The sequence below is a fragment of the Thunnus albacares genome, chromosome 20, assembly GCF_914725855.1.
Source record: "Thunnus albacares chromosome 20, fThuAlb1.1, whole genome shotgun sequence".
In the NCBI taxonomy this organism is placed as follows: domain Eukaryota; kingdom Metazoa; phylum Chordata; class Actinopteri; order Scombriformes; family Scombridae; genus Thunnus; species Thunnus albacares.
In genome coordinates this window covers 7903333-7930233 of record NC_058125.1, presented here as the reverse complement: position 1 = coordinate 7930233, position 26901 = coordinate 7903333, and the positions used below count along the sequence as shown (strand labels likewise).

General features: G+C 42.2%; 1 protein-coding gene across 8 annotated transcripts in view; it reads right to left on the bottom strand.

The window, feature by feature from the left end:
- Positions 1 to 21864, bottom strand: part of mrtfab (myocardin related transcription factor Ab) — a 38186-nt gene extending 16322 nt beyond the window's left edge. For 3 of the 8 annotated variants that reach the window (XM_044337026.1, XM_044337027.1, XM_044337025.1), the window contains exons 1-2: positions 6516 to 7255; positions 474 to 539 (exon numbers count right to left, since the gene is read on the bottom strand). In XM_044337026.1, coding sequence (XP_044192961.1) covers positions 474 to 539; positions 6516 to 6675 — 226 coding nt within the window. In that variant the 5' untranslated portion in view covers positions 6676 to 7255. Of the gene's footprint in view, positions 1 to 473; positions 540 to 6515; positions 7257 to 21681 lie in introns of those variants that run through there. The other 5 variants (XM_044337028.1, XM_044337029.1, XM_044337022.1 and 2 more) reach the window with 3 other exon arrangements.
- Between the last annotated feature and the right edge of the window lie 5037 nt (positions 21865 to 26901).

The window sequence follows — 26901 nt, the reverse complement described above, 5'->3', positions numbered from 1 at the left end:
CTGAGGCTGATTCTTGTCCTTTGTTAACATATTTTAATATCCTACACAGACAGACGGATACAATTTAGCCACATATCCTGTTAGCAGATGTGGATAATCAGATACGTTATTGTGTAGGCCCGTTTAGCATGTGAATCAATCGACCGTACAGGTACAGTATAGCTCAGGATTATGTGACGATCTAATTAATCTCTATCAGGGTCCGATGTGCTGTCTGAAGCTTCGGCGTCAGGAAAGGGTTAACGCTTTGACCTCGGCTCAAAGGCACAGAAACACTGCTCTAGTTGTCCGCATCTATAAAGTGCCTGTAAGTAAAAAAAAAAACCTTCAGGTGAATCTGGATCAGCTTGAGCTTTCTCTATAGTGTGTGTGTGTGTGTGTGTGTGTGTGGGTGTGTAATGAATTAGATTATCAAGTGCACTGCTGTCTGTTGAAGCAACAATACCATCTGTACATGTATATATATCACTTACGTGGCATGATCCCTTGGCTGACCAGTTCCTCTCGTGTGCGTCTCTGCTGGAGTTTGAGTTGGAGGACTGCATGGAGACAGAGGAGAAGAGAGAGTCAGTGCCGGCCGGTGAACAGAAAAAAAAAAAACAAAACCCTGCAGCGATGGAGCTTTACAGCCTCTTTATAGTTTCTTAATGTCCACTGATCAGCAGTCCATCCTCCACATTTAGATAAATAAACCTGTACGGGCAGCCAGATGCATTTGGACTGGCATGAAGAGGACCTGCACTCTCTGGCACTCAATTCATCCTCACCATTTCCCCCTTTCTGCCGTGCTTTTTTTTTTGAAGCTACAGTGGAGGCGGGTACAAGAAGGGCGTGAGCAGACTAGTACTACACACTTCCTGTTTCTAGACTTTTTTTTTTTTGTTTTTAATTTCAGTGTGAAGATGTGTGTAAAAATACAGTTTATTAAAAAATAAATGAGGGAGACGACACAAATCAACAAAGGAAGTAAAAAAAAAAAAAAAAAGAATGTGGAGTTGAGAAAGACCAGCATCGATATGAGGATAGATGAGGGAGAAAAAAAAAAAAAGCGCATATGGGCCGATTGCGCCGTCATCTCAAAACAGGAAGTACTTGTTACATAACACAGAGGCTGGCAGGGAGAGTGTCAAGGAACACAACGCGGGACAAAAAGGAGCTGGACCATGTCTGACCTTTCAGCACATACAAAGTTTCAGCTGTTATGAACTGTGGAGCCTTGTTGTATCTTTTAGAATCTAACTTGCCTTTGGCTGAAAGCTTATTAGCTCTCATTCTTGCACCATAATCACAACTGAATGCTATATTAGATATCAGTTAATGATGCATTAACAACTTGGTGAGACCCAGATGAAGAATTGGAGAGGAATAAAAAATTCAATTTGTGCAGCTTCGGGATCAAGTGAGTGCATTGTATTTCATCATTGTGCAATGGCCTTTGCTGTGGTATCGGTTTCATTGCAACACAATGATAATTTAGGGAAGTGAGCTGGACCCTTTAGTTAGTCACAGAGACGACTATAAACACATCAGTGTCACAGGTTTGTCACTGCAGACACTTGTTTGTGGTATGACAGCTTTTAGATAAATACAGATACATAACTGATAGTGCGCTTTACTTCCACTTCGCTTCTTAGCAAGACCTGTTTTTTTATTTTAAAACTGATGTCGCAGACATTTACTGTTTGTCTTGTTTTTATACTTCACAGAAATTGATAAAATCAGAGGAAGGACCTAGTATGTTATTACACCAAATACTATTTTCACCAACAGACGTACAGCTCAGCTAAACTCAGCTGAGAGTCTTGTTTTATAAGTACCAGCTGTCCCTGCTAAAAGGGTATGTGTATGTGTGTGTGTGTGTGTGTGTGTGTGTGTGTGTGTGTGTGTGTGTGTGTGAGTGTGTGTGTGTGTGTATATGAAGTGGAACACACCACTGAGGCTTCCCAAGCATTTCTGGCCGGGGTTGTGTCTGCTACTTTGAGGACAAGCAGCACCTGTTCCTTCCTACTAACAAAAGTGACATCATTGGTGCTCGACAGGCCAGCTAACAGGTTAGCTGCGCCGCGTAGCTGCTGCTCTGTTATGACAAACAATCCAGGCCTGGACAGCAGCACCGAGAGTCCCATGAATTAATGTCAGAGCCTGTGCAACTAAATGTCATTCCTTGGCTCTAAATCCTCGCTGGCAATCCCAGCTCCCCTCTGTTATATCCACAAGCGTGTATATGCGCTGCGTCTTGGGAGATCAGGCGAGCACTAGAGACTCCCCTCTGGAAGCAATAACATGTCAGTTCACACTCGGCCGTGTAGACACAAAGACCTAAACACAGCAACGCCAGTGCGTGTACTGTGTATGTTGCACCCGTGCCTCGGCTAACAGATACGTTTTCCCTAAGCACCAAACACTTGGGGAGACTCACGTGTTGCCTGAACATGCACACACACACACACACACACAAACACAAAAACACACACTGACCGTGCCATGGCCGAGTGCAGGATAAGAAGCCGCACCGCTCTTCCAGGGAAGAGGTTTATTCTGGGAGAGAGAATCTTACACTTTCCCTCTATCACAGCCTCACATCTCCCTGCTCCCTCCTCGTTCTCCACACACACACACACACACACACACACACACACACACACTCCAGTTAACTAAGTTATTCTTTGTAGTACTCTCTCTTTCTCATTCCTCTCTTTATCCCTCATCTCTGGCACTAAGTCAACTGGAAGTCCGAGCGTTGGCTGTTTAGTTCAGTGGTCACGGTGCCTTGTAATGGCCTTTATCACCCTTTTATCAACAAAGTCAGTAAAGAATTTAGTATAGAACTCAACTTAAAAGGACAATGTGTCAGCCGTCGTTAAAACCTCTTTGTTGCTGGTTTGAAATAGATTGCTGCAGACGTCTCACGATGACACCTCAAATTTGCTGGTGATCGTGTGAAAAGTGTGAAAAGCAGCATTGGTGTTAAACTGTGGGCTGATGTGGGGAAGCAGATATGAATCATGTTTCATAGGAGAAAAACTAAATCATTGAATAACCGAATGAAAAACAAATATGGAGGCCAGGAATAATTAATTCTGTGTTTTTCTCAGAAGTGTGAGTGAGAGTTTTTGTATCAGTAATGCGTTTACATGAACTTCATGCATTTCTTTTTAAGCATTACCTTAATAGAGGTTAAGGATAAAGAGAAACCAGGTTAACAGAGTTCGACTTCTGCTGGATGAAACAAATATCTTCACCATATATATGTGTAACTGTGTTTCTACAGGGGATGTTACGTGTGCAGGTTAAAGGCTTCAGGCAGGAAAAGTACCGCCGTGGCAACAATGCGTCAGAATAAAAGGAAAGATCACTGCAATCAAATAATTAACTCAATAGTCAGACTAAAACTGAAACAGAAATACATTCAAGTCAGTTTTCCGAGCTGTACGGTAAACTATTTATAAAATCCACAAACATGCACACTCATAGAGAAATACTGAGTATAGTAAAGGTTTTGGGAAGAATCTGATTACCGACAAGCTGCGAGTTATCTTGTATTTTACAGTAAACAGGTTATTGCAGTGCGTGTAAACACGTTCCCTGATTTCTCACTGTAACCTGGTGTGTATGTACACATGGTCAGTGTTGATGCTTATATTTGCAAACTGTGAAAAGCTGAATGCCTTCATGTTACGGAGATGAGGGATTAAATCAGGTTTGAGGGCCATTTCGGTTAATTTAAGAAAAGGATAAAAAGGCAGGGCATGTTTTATTGGGATACTAGGCCACAGCCAAAACTGGCCTCCGCAGTCATAAAAAAGTTAGAGCGAGAGAGCACGGAGGGAGAGAGGCACAAAGACGGCAGAGACGCCTACATTTACAGCTTTTAGATGAAGCGGAGGGAACAATAGCGAACCACACTACTTAATCAATCAAGCCGGTGATCTTTTGGTAACAGGATGCCGTCTCTAACCTCTGCACCAACCTGCTGGCCCGAGAAAGTCACACCGAAAGTCACAGATAATATAAAGCTAGAGAAAGGCAGCAAAACACAGTTTCAGTTTCAGAAAGAAATCCTCTTTTCACATCTTAAATTCTTAATTTGAAGATTCGGGTGTGTGTGGGCCTACATCTTAAAATGATTTGAATATCTTCAAGTAAATCATTGACCAACATGCCATTGATATTTCTAACCTAATAAATAAATAACAAATAATCATTGATGTCTCAACTGCAACTGATAAAGTGTCTGATGATCAAATAACGATGAAGTAATCCTCTCAGATGAGCTCAGTAGTTAAACACAGCCGTCTCACAGCCATAAATCATGAGCTACTACAGTAAAAAGCTTTAGTTAGGGGATTCTGTGTGCGCGCACTGACAGAAAGGTCACATACATGATAGTCAACTTCTACAGAAGACCTTTGAAAAAGTAAAATTAGCGGGGGGAGAGAGGGATCCGAAGGGTTAGGTTTAGGGTTAGAGAGGCGTCGGATAGGAAGAAGGAAGAGGTCGGTGAGGTTTTGCCAAGATCTTGGCGGCCAACTGGGCTAATCCTGCTCCGCTCATGTGTCGTTAGATCTGATTAAACATGTCTGAGTGCCGTCACTGTCCCAAAAGACTCCCCCACACCTGGCACGGCTAAGCCTACACACACACACACACACACACACACCGACTATAGCGACACACATGAAGGCTGAACGCTCCGTGCTCACACAGGCTGAGAAAGTCGGCAAATGAAGACGGAACCAGACGTGATCGTACTGCCACATACAAATAATTACCCCCCCCCCCCCTCCCTCCCCAACACGAGTCTCACAGACGCTCTCAACAAAAGGTTACACTTGGCATTGACGTTGGAAATTTGGAAAGCCTGTTGATGCTCTCCTACATGAGCTCATCATTTGCGCACAGTAACGCAGTTCGATTGCATCTGTTGAACAGAGAGATAAATGCAGCAACTGACCGCAGCAAATGTTTCACACGAGTGGAAATGGAAAGAGGCTAGAGGGCACGAACAATGCAAGGTTACTGCCATTCGCACCTTGGAATCACTCCCGCTGCCTTCGCACTGCCGCACTGTGCTGAAAGCCAGATGACAACAAGAAGAGGTGTGATGAATACTAATCATCTTAAAGTTCAAGGAACAGGAGTCAAGATTTTTAAAGCTTCGAGCGGTTCTTGTGACTCACGCTTTCTTTCTGATTTGAGACATGCCTCCTTTGAAGAATTTAGCAAAAGTCTGCTGTTAGCCAAAAGCAGATCTGGAATAATATATTTCAACTGACAGCTTCATCTTTCGTCTGTAGTCAGTAATCTATGACTGACCCTTGCCTGTAATGACGGTAATAAACAAACTAAAGCTTACTTTACTGTTCTACTCACTCAAAACTGATATTTTGGGCTGTATCCCCAGTTTCTGATCTCATGTCATTGTTGGCTGCCTTGTTTTTTTACCATTTTTGTGGATATGGGCAGTATTTGTTTTAGATCTGAAACATTTAGTCGACGGACGGAAAATGAATCGGCAACCATCGGCACCAAAAAAGTCGAACTTTGCTTCTTGAGTTAGAGAATTATTATTCTGTTTTGATATCATTGTGAACTGAATGTTTTTGGTGCAGAAGACGACATTTGAGGACGTCATCTTGAGCTCTGGGAAACTGTGTTTTCACTATTTTATGTCACTTTATAGACCAAACAATGAATCGATTAATCAAGAAAATAACTGGCAGATTTTCCTTTGTTTTTTTCAGAAATGTACAAATACCATCAAGATCTAAAGACTCTTGAAGAGATGAAATCAGCTACTTCCAGGCTGACAACGTCATTTTATAAATATTAAATATTTGCAGGTGGCTCCAGTTGGGTCATAACTTAAAGGTAACATATGGAGTTTTTGACCACTAGCAGCGCTATAGAGCAATGTTTTGATGTGTGGCTCCCAGCTTTGTTTGTTATTGTGCATGCATGTGAGCATGCAGGGTGACACCATACACAATCCTGCCAATGGTTTTACACTATTTGGCTGATCTAAAGGGGGGCAGAAATGCACCAAGACACGCAGTAATGTGCCAGAAAAGTCAGGGAAGATTTTTTTTTTTTTTAAACATTTTCCAAAAATGGGCTTTGGAAGAGTTTTTATGAAGAGGGAAATGCATTCAACATGTTCAGCCAGCCTCAAGGACACACACGATGCATTCTGGTGAGTAAACATTAATTTGTTTAGTTGCAGGGAAACTCCACGGGGCTCCTTTAATATTACGGCAACATGCTATGTGACTTCAGCATCATAGGCTGTAGTCCCCCACACTTCCTTAATATAACATAGTGGTCATGTCTACTCTGTTGAAAGGGTTTATTAGAGAGACCATCCACTTCCTTCCGTCTTTAAAATGAAACAAAATCGCTTATTTTTAGCAAGAGCCCAATTAATTATTCATACGAAGCCATAAAGTACTGTTATGAAGCTGTAGACTGAGGCACACAAACACAAATCATATCAGATATCTTGTGTCTCTACTGACTGTGTGTAGCTCCGGATCGCCCACCTTCTTTCAGGCTGTGATAGACAAGTCTGTCATGATCCATCTTCAGTCCTGCCTTCTCCATGTCTTCTCCCATTGGAGGAGAGCCCCCGGGGGAGGGTTCAAAGGACAGGCAATGGTTGGTGTCCAGCATTATCATTCAGAATGGAGATCAATTAGATGGTAAACATTGAACTTCTCATTCAAAAGTGGTCCTCCTCCCAAATACCAAATGTTGGCTGTTTTGGCTCAAGAGGGGAGGGAGGAAGAGTCCTCGATGTGTCAAAACTGCACCAGCTGTCCCTTCAGTTAGCTGTCCTCTCTTTCCAACGGAAGGACGCGAATCAAATGTTGTAGAAGACTCCCATACAAGTCGAAGATAATCTCCTTTTAAAACAAAGACGACTAGGAAAAAAAAAAAACGCCGCTACTGCCTCTCCTCTCCTCTCCCAATACCTCTCTCTCCTCTGTATCAGGATAATCGATTGGTCTGTCTCAGCTTCTCTCGCTTTCTCTACTTCCTCCTACTCTCTCCTTTCCTTTGCAGTGGCAGCCGGCGAGTCACGACAGCGTTGCTCTGCGAAGGTTTCCCGGAGAGACGGGAGGGGAGGAAGAAATCCACAGGGCGAGTCGTGGATGAAAAAGCGCAAGAGTGCCGAGGGAGTGAGCTGAAAAGAGGCCAGTGGCGGAGGAAGAGAGGACAGCAGTGAGCTCAGCGGAGAGTGCCCAGTGAGACTGCTCTGGTTGCAGCTCCTCCTGAATCTCGCAGACACACACACACACACACACACACACACACACACACCACACACACACACACACACACAAGCAGGGAGTGCTGCCGATAAAGTTCTCCTGCTCAGCTGTTGCCATTCATTCACTGTTACAGGCTGAGGGGGGCTGCCACATGCAGACCTCCACCCTGTTAAACACAAACACAACCTATAGACCAAAATCACAGCAACATCAATGAGACAATCAGTTCTTTAACGCTGTCGGAACAACTCCTGCTACACAGCCTCGCTCTCAAAAAACGGTGACTCAGTCAATCTATAAACAGTTTACTGAACAAGTAGAAACGGCAGTTACTGTTTTCAGTTATGACCTCATCCTGCGTTATCGACCTTTGTCAAGGATGCTCTAGCTTAATCTGATCCCGGCACGAATCACAAGCCATGACTTTTAGAGGGACTGATTGATACCCAATCACCACTGTGATCCTGTAATGTTTTTTTTTTGTTGTTTTTTTTATTTATTTATTTTTTTACACAGACTGCCCTTGAGGAAAGGCAGTGCACTCATACAGGGACTCTGAGATTTAAAGCTGACGCACCGTAATCCCATCAACAAAAAAAAAAACCTCTTTTGCAGTCCAGTCCCACCACCAAACTCTCTCTGGCTCCTGCAGAATGCTGATGGTAAACGCCGTCGCTGGCCGCAGCCCCCCCTCTTCCTCCCCCTCCCCCCCTTCTCTGTTTTAAATAGCAGGGCCAGCTGGCCATAAGGGGGCTATATTCAGCTTGGTATCACCTGTGCACTCACAGGGTAAGGTTACTTTGAGGCACACACATGCAAACTTTAAGCCCCATTTTCTCGGACTAAATCAATTTTTCATGAGGCATGACACAAGGGGAGATACATTACTTTCATACCTTCCATTTCACTATATATATATATATAAAGCACAGAGAGGAGTCAGCCTATTAATAAAACAATGGCCAAACATCCAATATGAAAACTCAGCACGCTGTGTGACAACATGGCTGCTCGGTACAGTCCGCCTCTATCATACAGGTGACACAGACGCGACCACAGAAAAGTCAGACGACACCTTGAACAAACGGTGGCTGCTGTCTACAATAACTGTCTGTTTTGAGTGTATGATTAAAGTCCACCTGCTGGCATGATTCACAGTCTGGGCAGGAAACACACAGATGACAACACATACTGGGATTAGGATGTTGCTGTGTGGGTTGAGCTGATCTCAGCGACACACACGCCCCGTGTCATAAACTCACACGCGGCGTGCCAGAAACGTCGGTTTATTTTCATCTTCAACGGCTCCAAATTTAAAAAATCCTTCAGCGGGTTTTAACGTTGGTTTTCTTCTAATTCTGGGGGAGCTTCTGTGTGTTTACATCTCCACTGGATTTTTCCCACAGACTCTGTTTCTGTATCACAGAAGACAAAAGGGCCATAATTCCCACAGCGATAATGACATCATGCGTAGATGACAATTCACAGCTTAATTGTAACATATAAAACGGGTGTGGTGTGATAACTGTCATTATTATCTTGGCTGTGGAGTTTTTATGGTTTTAGAGCTCAATGGCCCTGGTGTGTGGGAAGAAAAGCTATGTCGTTTCCGATAACAAAACCATACCCAGCTAAGAAGTTTATGTACGACTACAGAGATAAGAAACTAGTAGATTATCTATGAATTATTGATTTAATTTACTGACAGTTTAACAGAAAAAAAAAGGCATCGAGACAAGAATTATGGCAGGCCTGATTGCCGGGAAGGATGCCAGTGTTTCAAATGTATAGCAGCACTACCGCTATGGGACGTTTTTGCATACTGTTTGAAGACTAGTCACTACTATTACACTGGGTAGTGATTTTAGCCTTTAGCAAGAGAAATTAGCTGTCATAGTTGTGGATTCAGTTGAACATTCCACTGAAGCTATTTGGCCTTGGACATCCTTATCTGGAGCTTTCTTTATCCTTCGCTGAAAAACGTTTCTGGGAATGAAAAAAAAAAAAAGGAAAACACTTCTTTTTGTGCAAGCAGACAGGATATAATTACTGTATGGAGTTCTAGCTAAAATAATGACTCAGAGGTTTCCTGTGGATGTGTAAATGAATAGAAAACCCCCCCCACAGCTTCCAGTCAGTCAGTATAACCCAGACCACTGGGAGCACGGAGACCTGAAATTGTTGTTTTCCTCTGAAAAGGCATGTAAACATGCTGGATTTTAGTACTGAGCTTGATTTGGAAGAAATCAATTCAAACCCAATCCTTGTCAGAAAAGTAGACGGCAAACACACATGCAATACAGAAAAAATAAATCAAGATAGACATACCTTAAAAATTCAATTCAAGGACTTCAGTAAAGGTGACAAAACTAAAAAAAATTCTAGACTAGCCCCGAATAAAAAGCTGCCACCACTGTACGGTTAAGGACTAAAATGAAATGACATTGTCTCCTCATGCATTGTCATTTCTTCACAATCAAAACATACTACACAATAATTTAAGAGGTTATAGAAAGACTGGATGAGAATGTCCACTATTTTGCTGAGGCATCCCAAACATCAACACCACTATTCTGTAGCCGACTGCTTTTAAAAACACAACATGACATGATGTTTTGTTAAAACGGGTTGAAATGAAGAGGATGAACTGACTGTAGCTTCAACTAATGTTTGAACTTTTGTACTCTGATAGTGAGACATCGTGACCTGCTCGGAACACAGAGCGTTATGTCCTTAGGTCATGACCAGCCCCAAAACAATTACCCCACCGCATTCCATTAACCTTCCCGCAAACAAGTAGTAGTTTCCGAATAAAACCTCATCCAATCATCTAATCACCACTAACAAACTAGACCGGGCAGGTCTGGTTCAGGTGAAGCGCATTTACAGCCTGGAGGCAACATTCTCAGAAACCAAACAGTCTGACGGAGACATTTCTGTCCATGAACGGGACAGGGTCTTGTTTTCCTGTTGGCTACAGAGGACACTCTGTCCAGTTTACACATCAGTGTATAACCTCTACTCTCATACTGGTGCAGTGACTTTGAATATGGATTTCACATAAATAATTACACAACTGATTCCATATGACGAGGCCAAGTCAGCAATAGCCAGCAGCTTCAACTTCTTTGATTTGTTCTGGCAGCTTGTCAATAACAACAAGTTATAACAACTGGTGTGTGTTGTCATTGTCAGTGCACACGTCTTGTGCAAAAAGACATTCTATTAAATTTCTGCATGCTCTATGAACACTCATTGAGTCCTCCTCCTCAAGAAGATAGATAGAAGCAGCTATCTAATATCAATCAAGTCACTACAGGAAGTTTTTAAATGTGATGCACAGATTCAAAGTTAATTCATATGTGACCGGTCTATTACGAAGGATTCTCTAGTGGTGTCTTCTACTGTGAGTCGCACTACTGAAGAAGACAGATAAATAAGAAGCTCTCCTACTGTATGTGCACTTTGATAACATCTTTTTCAAAAGAAAGGGAGAAGTCTTTTCACTAGGGCTGGGCTATCAAACCGCAATCCTTTTTGCACTAATCGCCGCAGAGTGCCAAATTTCGAAAGTTGGCAGTGAATGCTTGGCTGATTCTTAGGCATGTTTTCATTTGTTGTTTGATCAGATATTTATTTTCCTTTCTAACTTTTTGGACATTAAACTGTTTTTTTAGGCAGAGTTCCTTGTTTAACGCTGATCTATTTTCCATATTTTTTTATGGAAAAATAAGATATTTCTATTCCCCAAACTAAGGAGTCGGGAATGGTATGGTGTTGTTCACTGCACTGAAACACAGATAACAGATTCTCACAATACCCACTTGTACTCTTCCATTTGTATTATCAAGTTTTTCTGCATTTCATACTGGTGATCTTCAAGTCACAAGTAAGTTTACCAACAAGTAAGAAAAAACAACAACAAAAAAACAGATGCGGCAAACAAAACCTGACCTGCCAAGAAACCAAGCGGGCCGAACGTCAGTGTACTGCAGGTCACACCGGCCATTAACATTCCAGCAGGGAAAACAGAAGGTGTTTTTTCCTTTTACTTCCTGGTGCCCCCCCCTCATCCCCCCCACCCCCTGTCCACCCTCCCACCCCACCCGGTGTGCTGTGGAATTTACCAGCACTGTTTGCATTTGGCTTTGACTCAAGACTGACATCGAGCTGGGGATTTCTTAGTGTTGATCCACTGATATTTTTGAACTGTGAAAAAAAAAAAAAAACACAGCCTGAGGAGTCTGGTTAATGATGTCAGAAACAAGATGCTCACACTGAGGAGACTGGGAGCTGCATGGTAGCCATGTGTGTAATCATGAAGAAAGGATGTGGAATCTGGCACAAAACACTAATGTAAACGGGGGGGACTATAGCGAAGCTGCACTTAATCATTTACTCTACTGTGTTTGCACAGGAAGGAAGTGACTGCCAGAAGCTCGTAAGCCAACTCTTCATGTGTTTACACATGAAACAATCATACCAGTCTTTTCGAGATATCGGACAAATAATCCCTTGCTGACCTAATGCTGCACTTGAGTTTCATTCCCAAAAGGAATAAAGTCTTATTCTCTTTTCAGCTGTCAGAGTTAAAGAATAGCTTGAAAGACAAAGGTCTGTTTTGCAATGAACAGATTACTTAAGAGGAGGGGGGGGGTTGTACAAAGGCAAACAAATCTGGAGGCGCACACAACCAAATAGTCAACTTTTACTTTAAAGCTAAGTAAGGGGAAATTTAAGATTGATATAACAAGCACATCATTACCAGCTGTACCATTAGCACTGTGGGAAATTAAAGCCATCTGAATGCTGGTAAAAAAGTTTGTTGTGGGTCTAAGTGCTCTCTGAACGTCTCTTAAACACTCAAAGCTTCTCTGTTGACCAGCCTGCAGCAGCACTCTTCACCTTGTCACGTCTTGTCAATAAAAAGTAGTCCAACTGAGGTCTAATTGTGTGCTGTTGAAGGAGAGAGAGAGAGAGAGAGGCATCTATAAAAGCACAAGTGCTGAATGAAAAATAAAAGGCAGAAGCCAGTTGGCAGCTGTTAACATCTGGTAACATGAACCTTCACTGTAAACCAGAAAAGCTGGAAAGAGGGAAAAACAGAGTACCAGAACCCAGAGAAGGGTGTTCCCTGACCGGTGATGACGGCTTTGTCACAGACTCTTACATAACATGCACATCTGAAAATGATTTTTATTGTAACGAACCCCCTAACCTCCTGCCCTACTTACAGAGGAAACACAGCTTTCTTTTCTCTTTCACGACTGGTTTGCATTTCGCTCCTAAAAAACAACGGACTGCTGGGCAGACTGGCAGGGAAGACGAGCGGCCGGAGCCAATTAGCACGACAGAGAGAAAAGAGAAATAAAGACAACAATCGCACGGGGGTTGAAGTGAGGGTGAGAGCATGTGTGCAGCATGTGAGTGTCTGACAGAGAGTGTCTGTTTTTTTTGGCCTGGGTTTGAGAAATTCTCTCTGATAGCGTATGTGTGTGTGTTCTTGCTCAGTGTTTTCCTTCAGGTTGGGGTGTTTTATAGGCCTCTTCTTCCTGCCTTCCCCTCCCCTTCTTCATTCTCTTATTGCATATAACATCTAATAAAAGCCTGGCTGTTAATTTGCTTCACCCACCAAAATGACAGGGTTTTTATTAGACACCGACCTTTAATGTCGAGTGTTTAAGTGAGCTGCTGACGCTAAATGACGTGTGCATGGAACAGAATTTCATAGGGGGGGAAAAAAGTGTTGCTTCCTTCTCTATTTACAAAAAAATTGACTCAAAAATGAGGTCAGGCCAGCTTAATGTTTTCAAGTTATTGTGCCCACCTTTGTTACTTATCTCTCATTCCAGGAAGGTAGTTTGTCATCTGTGGTGTTTGCAGATCTGGTTTATTGCTGATAAAAAAAAATCTTTCACTTTCTGATGCGTCTTACTGATAACGTCTCCAACTGACAAACAGCCCAAACAATAACCACATAAAAGACACGACTTGAAAGTTGAATTGTTCTCCACCGCCGTAAAAAATCCTTCAGAGAGAGAGAGAGAGAGAGAGTACGAGAATGTGAAAACAAAGGCAGAGGCAATCGAGTGGCCGTGACAAGTCTGAAATGATCATGAGTATTTTTAATACAAGCAGAAACAGCTGTGTTCTTTAGTGTGGTCTGAGAGTGGGAACACTGGTGGCCATGTGCTGGCGGTGAGGGAGTAACAGACTGGTGAGACAGGAGACGAGCCCTCTGAGCTTTCCCTGGAATCTCTGGAGTCTGGTGACGCTGTTGATGCCGTCTACTGTTATCAGCAAACTTTCAAAGGGTTATTCAAACGCTAAGACTCGGCATGTTGTTAAATTAGCTTAATATTTGACTTTATTGTACTTGTGGCCTTGTCACATCATAAAATATCAGTGACTCCTTGTGTTTCATATACAGCCCAGATAACGAACGCCTTGAAAAACATTGATTTCATCTCGTGTCGTCATCAACTCTTGAATTTTCTTTGGCGCATGGCTCATCGTCTGAGTCACCCGAATTAAACAACAAGAGTCCCGTCAGTTAACGGTGACGTGTGCTACGTTCATCAGCCAGCATTAATTAGACCACACCTAGTCCCATTAGTCACAGGCTAATGGCTGCTCTGTTCTTCAAAAAAACCACAGCTAATTGAGTTGTCGACAAGGAGCAAACTAAACCGACTCGAGCATATATGTCCCGCAGCAGCAGGTTTGTACCTGTAACTGTGTCTGTGTGTGTGTGTGTGTGTGTGTGTGTGTGTGTGTGTAAGTACACCTCTGAAACCCAAACTCACATATTTGAAAAGTAGAGGGTTTGTAGTGGATAATGTTGGGTAAAGCTCATTTTAAAATGACTATGGCTTGCCATATAATGCAATACAAGACTATTGCTGTGATTCTCATTAATCTCATTAATACTAAGCCCATTTCGATTACAACATGCCACATTAATTATCAGGTTTTTCTACACACAACACTGATTAAAAACGTGTGTATTTGAGTGTGTAGTTCCAGCTGTGTCTGAACCACACACCACAACATAGGGACATTTATAAATGTCAGTATACAAAGCTGTATGTAATATGATATAAGTGTGTGAGAGTGTGTGTATTTATATAATAGCTTGTTGTTTGTGTATATTTATATATATATATATATACACACATTTGCTGGGAAATGTGTGTTTGCATGCTCAGCTGCTCCATGCTGCATGTTTTCAGATTGAAGCGCATGTTATAAGATACGTGTGTGTGTGTGTGTGTGTGTGTGTGTTTAAAAAGATTTCTCAAGCTACATGAGTGGGCTTGTACCTGTGGGTGTGCAATCACCGAGCAGAGCTACGAATCAGTGTGAGTGTGCTTAGCTGATAAAGCGCTTTTCTTTAGCTGGAGGCTACAGATGTGAGCGAGGCTGTTTAGCTATGCTCTCTCTCTCTCTCTCTCTTCTCATTATCTAACAGGAATTTACTGGATCACAAATCAAAGATGTGAGTGTGTTAGTGCTTGTTGAAATACCGCGCTGTCAGGCCACACTGGGGAAATGGAAGGCTACCAAAGCCTGTAAGTGCACGTCCAGGTCCAGGTCCAGGTCTCAACAGTGACACGAGTTGCGGAGAGTGTGTGTGTGTGTGTGTGTGTGTGTGTGTGTGTATGTACTGGTGAGTCATGCACAATCAGTGGGTGTGTGCGTGGTGTGCTGGACACATTTAAGATTTAAGCATTTTCGCAAAACTTGTCTCAGTTGCATAAATATGATTCTGCCTGTATGTTTATCAGACTAAAAGCTGTTTACATCGATGACAAACTACGACGTTTGCTCTCCTGTTGTTTAGATTCAGCCAGTTTCATTATGTTACTGGAAAGGTAAGATTTCTCCTGCAGTTTAATTTGCGCCAACACGCAGGCATTCACTAAATACACTTTATAATTCTTACAAGGAAATGTGCGAGAGTTACCAAGAAAACATGCTGCTGTAATTTTAAAAAAATGTTAAGTGATCTCTTTTGTTTTTGTGTTCCAGTCCATTTTCATTCCTTTTTAATTGGACACTTTTTTTTTTTTAATGTTTTTGACTTTCTTGGGAATATCTAGATTATCTAATGCTAGTACACAGTCAGTGGCAGAGAGGCGAGGAGACATGCAGCTGGACTGTGTTTGCTGCAGCTGTGTGTTTGGATCAGATTGAAACACAGCCCCTCCTTCCTTCCTTCTTTCTTTCTTTCCCCCCGTTTCCACTTCTCCAATCCTTTTTTTTACAGCCTTATTTTTCAATCCTGTCTCCTCTCATATTACATTTCTTCATTCTCTCCACGCTTATTCCTCCTCTTTCTTGCTATCTATCAGTCTATCTATCTAATTCTTCTCTCCCTCCTCCTACTCTCAGCCTGACAGAGTGCTATGAGGCCTCTGCTGCTGGCAGCCTCCCAATCTGTTACATAACAGTACCCACAGCCTCCCTGAATCACTGCTGGGCTAGGCTAACCTCAGCCAAGCAACATATCTAGCTACCCCAGTGTTTCCCCTACCGTTGCCTTGCGCTAATGGCACAACATCAGAGTGTAGGCTACGGCCCATCTATTGTCATTATGAGAGGGTGGGGAGGAATAGAGACGTGATCTGTATCTCTCTTTGTTTACAAGTCTGGATGATGTAGTCGGCCAAAAAGAGAACCTCACTGATGGAATTTCGACTACCCTGCTCCTCTCCCCCAACATTTAGCAGCACAGTCTGTATCCCTGCTCTTTCTGTTTTTGAAGAAAGGTATCCAAGTCATGCTTTAATTTCTCTTAAATCGTGAACTCCGGGTGGCAACAAAGCTGTAACTCCTGGGTTTTATCTTGTTTCAAAGACTAATACCCTTATCCTAGTCCCAATAGTGCAGATAGCTTCTTCTTCTGTGACAAGAAAGTATAATGGTCAGAAGAAGGACTCCCTGTCTCTGAAAACACTGAAGTCTGGATTTTAACTTGCCTGTGTGCCACTGCATTGCTGGTGTATTAATCAGTTAAACCAGATGGAGCAAAAAGCCTGCAGACTCTCAGACCACAGTGAGACATGCTAGAAAATCGCTGTGTAAGCTTCTTTAAGACAGTGCGGGCACAGAGAAAACACTGTCTCATCGCATATATCATTTAAAATACCAGTCTTAAACACTAGCAGACGTAGTCCGTGCCATGATCTGGAACAATCTGTTCTGACTGAATTGGTCATCTCCAGTGAAATCTGGAGCAGAGCCTGTGACGCCTCTAACCTACTTTTTCCACCCCGGCTCCAGCCCCTGTGTTGTCTGTTGTTCCTCACATAACTTCTCCAGCCCTGTCTGGACCCTGGTCCCTGGACTGTAAGTCAGTCTTCTGAGGTAGTAGCTTGGCTGGACATTTGAAAGCTGCTGGCAGTGAGATGGAGGCGTGGAGGGAGGGGATGGTCATTTTTCTGAGAAGAGCCCAAATACATCAACCACACCTTTCGACTCAGGAGCGTCCCCATAAACCTGGCCTCACAGCCCTTCCTGCTCCCTTTATACCAGAAACCCTCTGAGTCAAAGTAGTAAATGACAGCATGCAGGCTTTACATCATTGGCTAATTTGAACACATCTTTTAATTGAGTTTTTTTCTTTGTTGCTGTGGTTAATATCTACAGTCCTGCCTTGTTATGTAAGCTTCCAAAAAAACTGATAAAAACGATCAGTTTCCAACCATTAATACTAACAGCTTTGGTTGACAGTAATGATATGTGTCCACGGAAAAAAATGTGAAAGTTAGTACATTTTTACAGCTGTGGATGCAGTGTAGGCATTCCCATATAAACACCAACACTTAAGACTGCACTGTCAACACACTGCAAGCTCTCTCACCACACCTGTAGTCAACAAATACAACTTGAGACAGACTTAACACATGACTTTCAATCATTGTCCTTGTTATCTGAAGACAAACAAAACACCAGAAAGCAGTAATTGACATTACCTGAATGGATAGTCATATCCCTCTGTACCATGCTGAAGGGAAGCTTCACCCTCCCGGCAAGATTAGCAGTTCATACTCCCGACACAAGCAGAGTAAATAGTGTGAGGAAACAACAGCGGTAGAAGGTTGAAGAGAAGTCCAGCCACAGAAAAGCCACATTAAAAAAACACACGTTTTTTTTTCCTCTCACCGGCAGCTGCTACTCCACAAGTTGCAGTACACCTCACATTCCCTTTCTCTGGACTGTCTGTCTACAAGTGTGTGCACGCCCCGACTGAGAGGGCGTGTGTGTAGGTCTGTGTCTCTGTCCCTTATTGCTCCTTGGATATCAACAAGGTCCACCCATGGGCTCCAGTCTCCCCATGGCAACACCTTTTTTTCCCCTTTGTGCGCCCGTACTTTTTTTTTTTGGAGCGCTTTTAAAAAAAAAAACCAAAAACTTACTGCCACTCTTCTGCACTCTCTCAGCCAGTTTGGAAGTAAAAAATTGGAAAAGAACAAAAACGAGCTGGTGCCAAGCCTCACCTCCTCCAGAACAAGTAACACACCCCCTCCTTTCTTGCTTTCCATTTTCCCTCGCTTTCCTTCTGTTCCCTCACTGAATAGTTATGCAATACTGCCATTTCAGACATGACCTCCCCCTCCTCTCTTATTCCCCTTCCTCCTTCTTCTGCCGCTGCTGCTGCTGCAGCCCACACTTCCACGCTCAAACTAGCTTCTTCACTTCAAACTTTTGAATGATCTCAATCACTTTATCAGAGCGTAACCAGCTTTGTTTACTGTCCTGAACCGGAGTTGAATCTCTCACACTCACAAACACACACACACACACACACTCGTGCACTAGCGCGCACAACCTAAACATCTGTCTCACGACCTCAACATCTGTCTCTGATCCTCATCCTGCAAAACATGTCACCGCTCTCTATATATACACACACATGCGTTAAACAATAAATCTTCCTGTGCTCGTCCATTACAGAGGAAGGAACCTTGTGCAATAAACAGATTGCATAACCTGGTAGAAGATATGAGGGTCTGATAAGTGTTACTATGTGGGCATTCCATTCTGTTTCACTGCCACTAATCCATGCATATAGAAATGCACATGCAGTCACATGCAATGCATGTCTCCAGTGCTCTGAAAGCATCTCCATGCTAGAATAGCTTGCAGGAGTTCCTGCAGCAACATGTCTGCTTCTGGCTAGCAGAATGAAGTGTAAAGAATAGGCCAACAAGAGCAGGGGTTGTTTAAATTTGGGAGTGGTGGCCTGAGGCTGTGTGTGAAAGTGTGTGTCTTTGTATGTTTCTGTGAGGTAAACATGGTCTTGTGACTACTTGTCACAGGACAATTCTTAAACATTTCTTACATGATGTAAACATTGCTTGAAATATTGCTTGTGTTACATAAAGTTTCCTCTGATTATCTCTTATTATTTCCATTGCACTCAATGGTTTAATCAGGCTGTTCCATGCTTCAACATATTTTTTCCACCCGAGAATTGTAATAAATGAGTTATTGTGCATTATTCTCTAAGGTGGTAAATCATTTACTAATCAAACCCAGCCTAACCTTCCTCTCATGACAAATCAACAGCGGGTCAACCAACTTTCTCGAGCAAACCGGGTTGCCAACGCCCAGCTCGGAACAATGGCCAATGTGGCTGACTCTTCTGATATGGCAAGGTGTGTGTATGTGTGTTACACTGTTCCAGGGCTGAACAATACTCTGATATATCTGCTTATCTAACTGATTGTGTCTGACTTGGTTGCAGAAACATTACAAATCTTTGTTAGATTGAAGACATTAATTGCACATGCCAAACTGCACCTAATTTTCTGTGCAGGCGATTGTATGTCTTGATTTTGATTTAACTTTATCAAAACTGAGGGTGCATTCCCACCACACATGTTTAGAGTGGTTTAGTAGAACTTGGTCAGGTGAGAAAGATGCTATCTGATCTCACGTGGCATTTAATAGATGCACCGAGCCAACTGTAATTTCCAAGTCTTGATCCTTTGGATTTTAAGCCTCATTCACACATAGTTCCTGGTAAATTACTGGGATAACCTTTCAGGCACTGCTAGTGACTCGCTGTTCACACATGCAGCTACAACATTCAGGAACATTTCCGTCTTGCGCCTTTTCACACATGCCACGGCAAAGCTGGAATAGATGAGGCGAGGGACAGTCCAGCAGATGGCGGTAATGCAACACTTATGGATGCCAACCGCCATGAAACTCGACAGAAGAAGACGGCGAAACTCACAAAACTCAGATCAAACTTTCAAACTAGGCAGTCCTGATCAAATATGAATAAAGATGACGTTACTGCATTGCCTCAAATGTTTCCAGACACATATTTTAGTCTACTGTTTAGCCGTAATATGAGAAAGTTTGTGACGCAGCTGCCATGTTGACAAAACCAAGCACCACCCATATCGCAGTATGTCACCCACACATTGAGTCGTAACCCTTTACGTGCTTTCCCTGCAATGTTACTACTTTCATTCACAACACAGCTGTACTTGCATTTTCCCTGAAACATTACTAGGTCTTGAGATGGGAAATTGGCGGTACAGATTTCCCTGAATTTCCATCCTTGCTCCCATTCACATGTGACCCCATGCAGGAAATGTTCCTGAACATTTCAGGAATAGACTGCATGTGTGAAAGGGGCTTTTGATGTGATGACAGGAAACAACCTTGAAGCGTGTTTTATGGGTATAAGACAGATATTGTCACGTGCCAGCCTGCAGCTGCTGGTTCTTGGAAATCCCAGCGTAATAACATGAACCATTGACCACAATAACTGCAATCTGAACTGCTGCCTAGGGCTGCAAATAATGACTATTTTAATTGTTGATTAATCTGACAATTACAGAGCTTAATTGTTCTGCCTGTTAAATGTCAGAAAATAGTGGAAAAAATCCCATTGCAGTTCCCAAGAACTTAAGGTGATGTCGTACAATTGTCTGACTGGCCTTGCCTTGTAAATGAAATATCTTTGAGGTTTTCACTTTTAGTTTATTTGTATAGCACCTTTCAATAGCAAGGCAATCCAAAGTGTTTTACATAGTAGGCTATAGGCCTATACAAAAGGCATACGTTGATATAAAAGAGAAAAAAAAGAAAGAAAAGTGACAAATTCACACATTTGAAAAGGCAGAATCAGTTCATATTTGACCTTTCGGTCTAAAAAATGAATTTCAATTTTCAATTATTTATTTATTAAAACAATTTCTGAATAACTTCTAATCTTTTCAGCGCTGTGTGCCCATATTCAGCTGTTACTTCTTGATAGCAGAGAGGAACTCTCTCCAATAAACAAGCTACCTTTGAGTGCCTGTGACTTTCATTTAAAAGCTCTGTTTCACTTGTAGTTTGGCAGTTTGAATCTAAACAAACCAAATACATTAATACAGAAAAATCAACTTTCCCATTATGATTCAAACCAGAGGAAACTGTTACATATCTCACTGCACAGAGTGAGTCAAATTCTCTAAGAGTCAAGAGCTTTAAGGGAACTCCAGCTACAGCAAAAGGCCTACAGAGTCTTAAATCGACAGTCTGAATCAGGGGACAACCATGGTGTGCACTGCCAGAGGCCCGCACTCTAATCTACTGTAACAGGAGGTCGGCACAGTGGAGCAAGCCAATTAGATCCAGCAGCTTCTTTACTCCCTTCTTTCTAATGACTTCACTGCACAGTCTTGTACATAGACACACACACACACACACACACACACACACACACACAATTTCACATGAGCACCTTAATCCCCACAGCGTCTCTCTCGCCTCTGTACACCCTCTGTGGTGAGGTACTTCACTCCACTACACTGACAAATGAACAAGATGTATAGACACATCTGACATTTAACTTCTGCCTCGCAGAGAAGTGTTTCTTCCACTTTCTACTTAGCCCCGACTTATGTAACATGTTCTCCGTGCACACGTTTTTAGCTGGGAGAAATTTATATTGGAAATAGGCCACCTCTGTGAAGGATGAGTAGTGCGAAGCCAAAATATTCACTTTGGCTGGAAGCAAGAGCATTGGCCTACAATGTCTGTTGAGCGATGGGCCACTGTTTCCTGAACATTCACCCAGCAGCTCAGACAAAAAAAAAAAAAAAACAACTGTTCCCACAGCCAAGAAAAACCATGTACAGTTGTTTATATTACTTTAAGGGAGGATTTTACAACTCTGGGAAGTTACCAGGTCGGTAATAATTTGTCCCTCTGCACAGATGCTTGTGATGTAAACAGCTGCATTAACAGCTCGCACGTATTATCTATATGTTTGCTGAATTACTCAATGTGCGACGGCTTCTCTGACCAATCCATCCGGAACAAAACAGCAAAAAATGTGAGAGCGAAGTACAGGGCATTGACAGAACAAAAAAAAAGCGTGTATGCTTCACTGTCTCACCATTCTTGCGCTCCTGTAGAGGCAGCAGGTTGGGAGCGGGTTGAAGGGACAGCTCCTGAAGCTCAGTAGTCACTGCCTCGCTCTGCGGGCTCGGGGCCGTGCCCGGCGCCCCGCTGACTTCCATACTGCCAAGACTTGGCCCCTCCCCTTTCTGTGGGTGTAGCGTTGCCAGGGTGACGGAGAGACCTGCGGCAAAAATATGAAATTAAAAGTTTAATGTCTCATGAAAAGATTAAATAAGATATAAAAGACAACTTTTCTTAATTTATAAGATGTTATTTTTGCTAGTTCTCTGCTCAAAGTATAAAACCGCACATGCATTCTAGATTTTACATGACATGAGGGATTCGCCACTATAAATTGGACAGATCCCTCATGTTTATATCCTAGAACAGTTTTTGCCTCATTGTGTGACTTCAAGTTCATTTGATTAAAAATACACAAAATCAACCATCGCCATTTTTTCATCTATCTGCGAGGTATGACTAAGTGTGAATAAAGAAAGTGCTGCAATGTGAACTTTTGTGCTGTTTTCAAAAAATGAAGACATCAGATCATCTTCAATGGAGTTTGTAGAGTATTCAACAAAGCCATGTAATAAAAAATAAAAAGAAATGGTACCCAAGGCACTTTTACAGGCAACAAGTCAAAAAGCTAGTCCCAGGCCACTGAGCACTTCTCTTTTCCTCTCCGTCTGCCTTTTACTCTATTTGTCTTTTTCTGTCGTTCTGTCTCCCTCACACATATAAACAACTAGGGAAAGAGGAATGACGCGAGGCTGTAGGCTAGGAGGTTAACTCAGCCATCAGGGAAGAATTTGCATGTTTGAGCTTTTACAACTGTTGCTGTGGCCGCTGCTTTAAAAGGACAGAACTCTGTTTATGGACTTTTTTTTTTTCCAAACCTCAGTAGAATTTCCACAGTTCACCAATATTACAACTAACTCTCAGAGGAAATATTTCATAAAGGAGCAATACATGTTTTTAGCAAAAATAATGAGCATTTTATAGAGACTGAAGTTCTCCATCAGTTTAGATTATGCTACTTGGTTACAAGTACAAGTGACAACACAGACTCTAGTTTATGTATGCAAAATCACACATAAACAGTTCACAGCAACCAACTGTGTTCCACTGTCATATATGTCAAACAAAAACTTATTTGATTAGTTTTACATCATAGCTTGCTCAGAACAGGCCCTTTTCACAGCAGACCTGTTGACTGATTATAGCAGGAAAAGCACAGGTGTTACTAATAACATTAACAAGGGCTCTGCTGTCCCAGTAAGCTGTGACAGTGTGACAGACTGAAACCAAAGCAGCTAAATGGATTTCAGTCATTAATTTACTAGTCCACCTGTGCTTTTTCAAATGTGAAAATGTCCTCAGTGAAAAGAGTCCATTATTATTTAGGACGACAGTGAATTGCTGAGCAATAACATGATGAGATCATATCATCGTGATATGATTTCGCTGTAATTTGATTCCCTTTAATATTGAATTATCACTCAGCCCTATTTATGTGACATTAAAATGACACCAACTGTGTCATAATGTTGACGTGTGTGTGAAGTTTGACTCTGAGTTGTGTTTACAGTGATGAGTGGCTGCTGGGGAGGATCATTTGAAAAAAACAAAAACATTGCATTTCACATTAGCAGCTATGTTTGTAATCCAAACTGGTTAAACCTGAGGTGAAGCTAAGCCTTAAAACTAACCTGCCCAACATTATAATACTCTGCAGGGATATATTTCCATGGTAACTAATGTATTTAAACTTGCTTTGTGAAACACTCTGTGAAACTGCGAAACACAGGGACTAAACAGGCCCGGTAACTTGGGCAGCGCATTGCTAATGGTTGTTTACAAAGGCAGACGCACTGCTGCGTTGTGTGTTGATCTCTCCTCTTGCCCTCTCTGCAAATATGTGTTTTCTAGCCGTGGGGTTCTGATGGGGGTTCTGCCATTACTGCACAGCGGGCCTGAAAACAATGAGGCAGTGTTGTCTGAGATGTCACTCTTCTCTCTCACAATCAAATGCCAGCGCACACATGTCTGAATAGTGGCACACTAACCACATGACACACTAAACGTTCACTTGATCTTGTTCAGGCATCGGGGTATCTGCCGGTTTTATCATGTTAAAATGCAAAACTGTTAAGACCTTTTGCGATGCTTGTTAGAATAAAGGATAAATGAATTAAAGCAAAGAAAGGAGAATATCTGCAGACATATTAGAATAAAGGTTAATGGGCTCGTGCTGGATTTAAAAGGCAGGACTTAGGACTTAAGCAGGGTTTCTCAGTCTTTTCTACTGTGTTTTGATACAAGTACAAATACAGCATCTGAGTTTTGGTATCAATACCAAATGACTACCATGTTTACATATCAAGCAACCCTACATGTGACCAAGCCCAAAGCTGAGAAACTCTCGACTCTGAGTGTTATATTTTTTATGTTTATTCAAAATCAATTTAAGCTTTAAAGTACACATGATTTAAGAGGTTTTTCAGAATGTTGGATTCATTTGGGCAAATCTCAAAGGGACACATCAGTTTGATTTAGAGGAACATCACATTCTCCCTCTCACACTGGATCTCATCTGAACTTGTTCCAAAACATCACTTCTTTCTCCTGATGGTTTCTTTAACTTTCTCTTCCAATTACAAACACGAGCACCGCCACACTACTAGCCAGAACGGCATGAAATCTTGTCACTACCATTACGTGTGGGTCAAATGTGATTTGCTGCATGATATATTCCAACATGTGGCAATCGTCAAAATACTCCGTAGGCTAAGTGAAACTGATCGTGATGTAAAATCATTTCATCCTAGTGTGGCCCTTGATGTCCTCCGGTCACGGTCATGACAGCATCAGCCAATATATTTGCTGATTTAACTAAGAGCTATAGCCCAGTAGCAAAAGCATGCAGAGTTTTGAAATCACAATCTCGACCCCGGCTGAGAGAAACAAACTGAGAAATTGGTTTAGAGAAGGAAGTGAGTAACATGACAATGAAATTCAGTGGTCAGGCTGCCACAATATGACAAAACCTTTCTATGACAAGTTACTAAATACTTTAAGAAACACAAATAATACATTACTAACATCTAGAAAAACAGCATATGTTTAGCATGATTTGGCAGTTATATAATATGTGCAGTGGCTTTAAGACAACATGTGATCTCTGTCTTTGTGCAACACATCACTTTGAGATGCATATCTGCTGACAACACGTTGTGTGAATGTACATGCAGCTTTATGTCTCAGCGCTGAATGAAATGATGCCTCAATAGTCTAGCCAGGACTCAGAACATAGTGACCTGGATATCAAGCGTTAAACAGCCAACAAATTCAATAAGAAAGGCTCTCAGGAGATGCTCAGCGCAACATCAGTTGCTTCATCCTTCCTTACCCAACAGAGAGGCTGTTCAAACACGCAGCATGTGTTGGTCTGGTGCAATGCATTTAAAAGAGACAGTATGTACTTCAAGCATTCTTCTCTACACGCCCACACTAGCCTCCCAGATACAGTATCTATCACACTTACACTGGTACACATCCTATGAGAGCCAAGCTTTTTTTTTTCCCCTCACCATCACGCACACACGCGCGCGCGCACACACACACAGGAAAACCAATATCAAGAATGTCAACACATTTTCAGCAGACAGCGGCAAAAAGAAAGGATGTGGTTCCTACCTGGCCTGTCATAAACAAGGCCAGATGTTGCTTGTGACTCACCTGTGTTACTAAATCATGAACTGGCGTTTTCCCATCTTTAGCAGGACAGAGCTCTGAACGATTCTGTTGAGGAAAACAAAACAAAAGCTTCAGCAGAGAGCAACTGTTATCTCTATGCCTGCCAAACCCATTTTTCTGTTCTGGTCCATTACTCTACGGATTATGATGCTGAGCAGGAAACAGTAGTTATACCAGTGTTAGCAGGGCATGTGTAGTCAATAAAAAAGCTTTTAAAAGAATCGCGAGCACTGGCAATATGGTATAAACGCATCCACGTTGCAAGAGGCCTTTTCCACAGATGTCATGGGGCAGCAGCACCCTTCAGCTGTCACTGTCCAAAACAGACAAGACATGCTAAGCTATTGTTAGCTTGTCTGGGTGGGAGTTAACCCAAACTGTCCAAACGCAAACCGCACACAAACGACACAGTGGACGTGAAATGACTCCAGCTACAGAATTGCGCACTTACCGGCTAATACTGTCTACATAAGAAACCTTTTCGCAAGCTGCAGACAGTCAGACAACAAAGTTAGCTGGCTATAGTTAGCATGCTAAACTAGCCAGGCATTCCCGCTAACTCCTAGCTAACATTTCCTGTCTTTCTAGCAAATGTTGTGCTCTGTTTCATTGAGCGTTGTGTATTTAAGCTTACTTATCATGCTCGCCACTTGTGTGTTGTTATCTGTAAGGATAAACGGCTTTGGGCATCCCACCACCACTTCCGAATCACAAAGGAAACTTTGACCGGAAAACACCTCCTCTGCGTGGGACGAGAGAGAGCTACTTCCTTCACATCACCTTTCCATCAAGTTGATTTTTACTCTTCTGTGTCATGTCCGTGTATGTTACATACCACACTGCCTCCGTTATAATGTATATGGCATTTAACTTTAATTAAAAGGAACGGAGAGAAGTTAATTAATAACGTAATAGACATCCAAGACATCAAAGTCTGTGCCGCCATCTAGCGTTAAATTACATGTACTGCAGAAGGTAAGACATATAGCCTGTAACATACCTGCCAACACTTCCGATTTTCGTGGGAGTTTCCCCGTTTTTAACCCTTTCTCCCGCTGTGCTCCCGATTTTTCCCGTTAATCTCCCGATTCCATACTGATACAAATCACATAAATGTTTCTCAGTGTCTGTGTGGGATATGTGTCGTGGTACCTGGCAACCCAACCCAGACGCAGAAGTGAGCATGCGCAAACGACCCTGCCTGACTCAATCAGAATCAGAATAATCTTTATTGGCTAAGTACGTTCAGATATACAAGGAATTTGACTCCGGTTTAGTGGCTCTCAATGAACTTACACAAAAATAACAACACAACAATCTTCAGAAATATACACAAGGAATGACTATATACATGTGAAACCGTTTCTGTGAACTGTAAACGGATACAAATAATGCAAAGAGGTGCAAGGAGTGATGAGATAAATATTGAATGGTTAAAAAAAGGGACATGTTATCT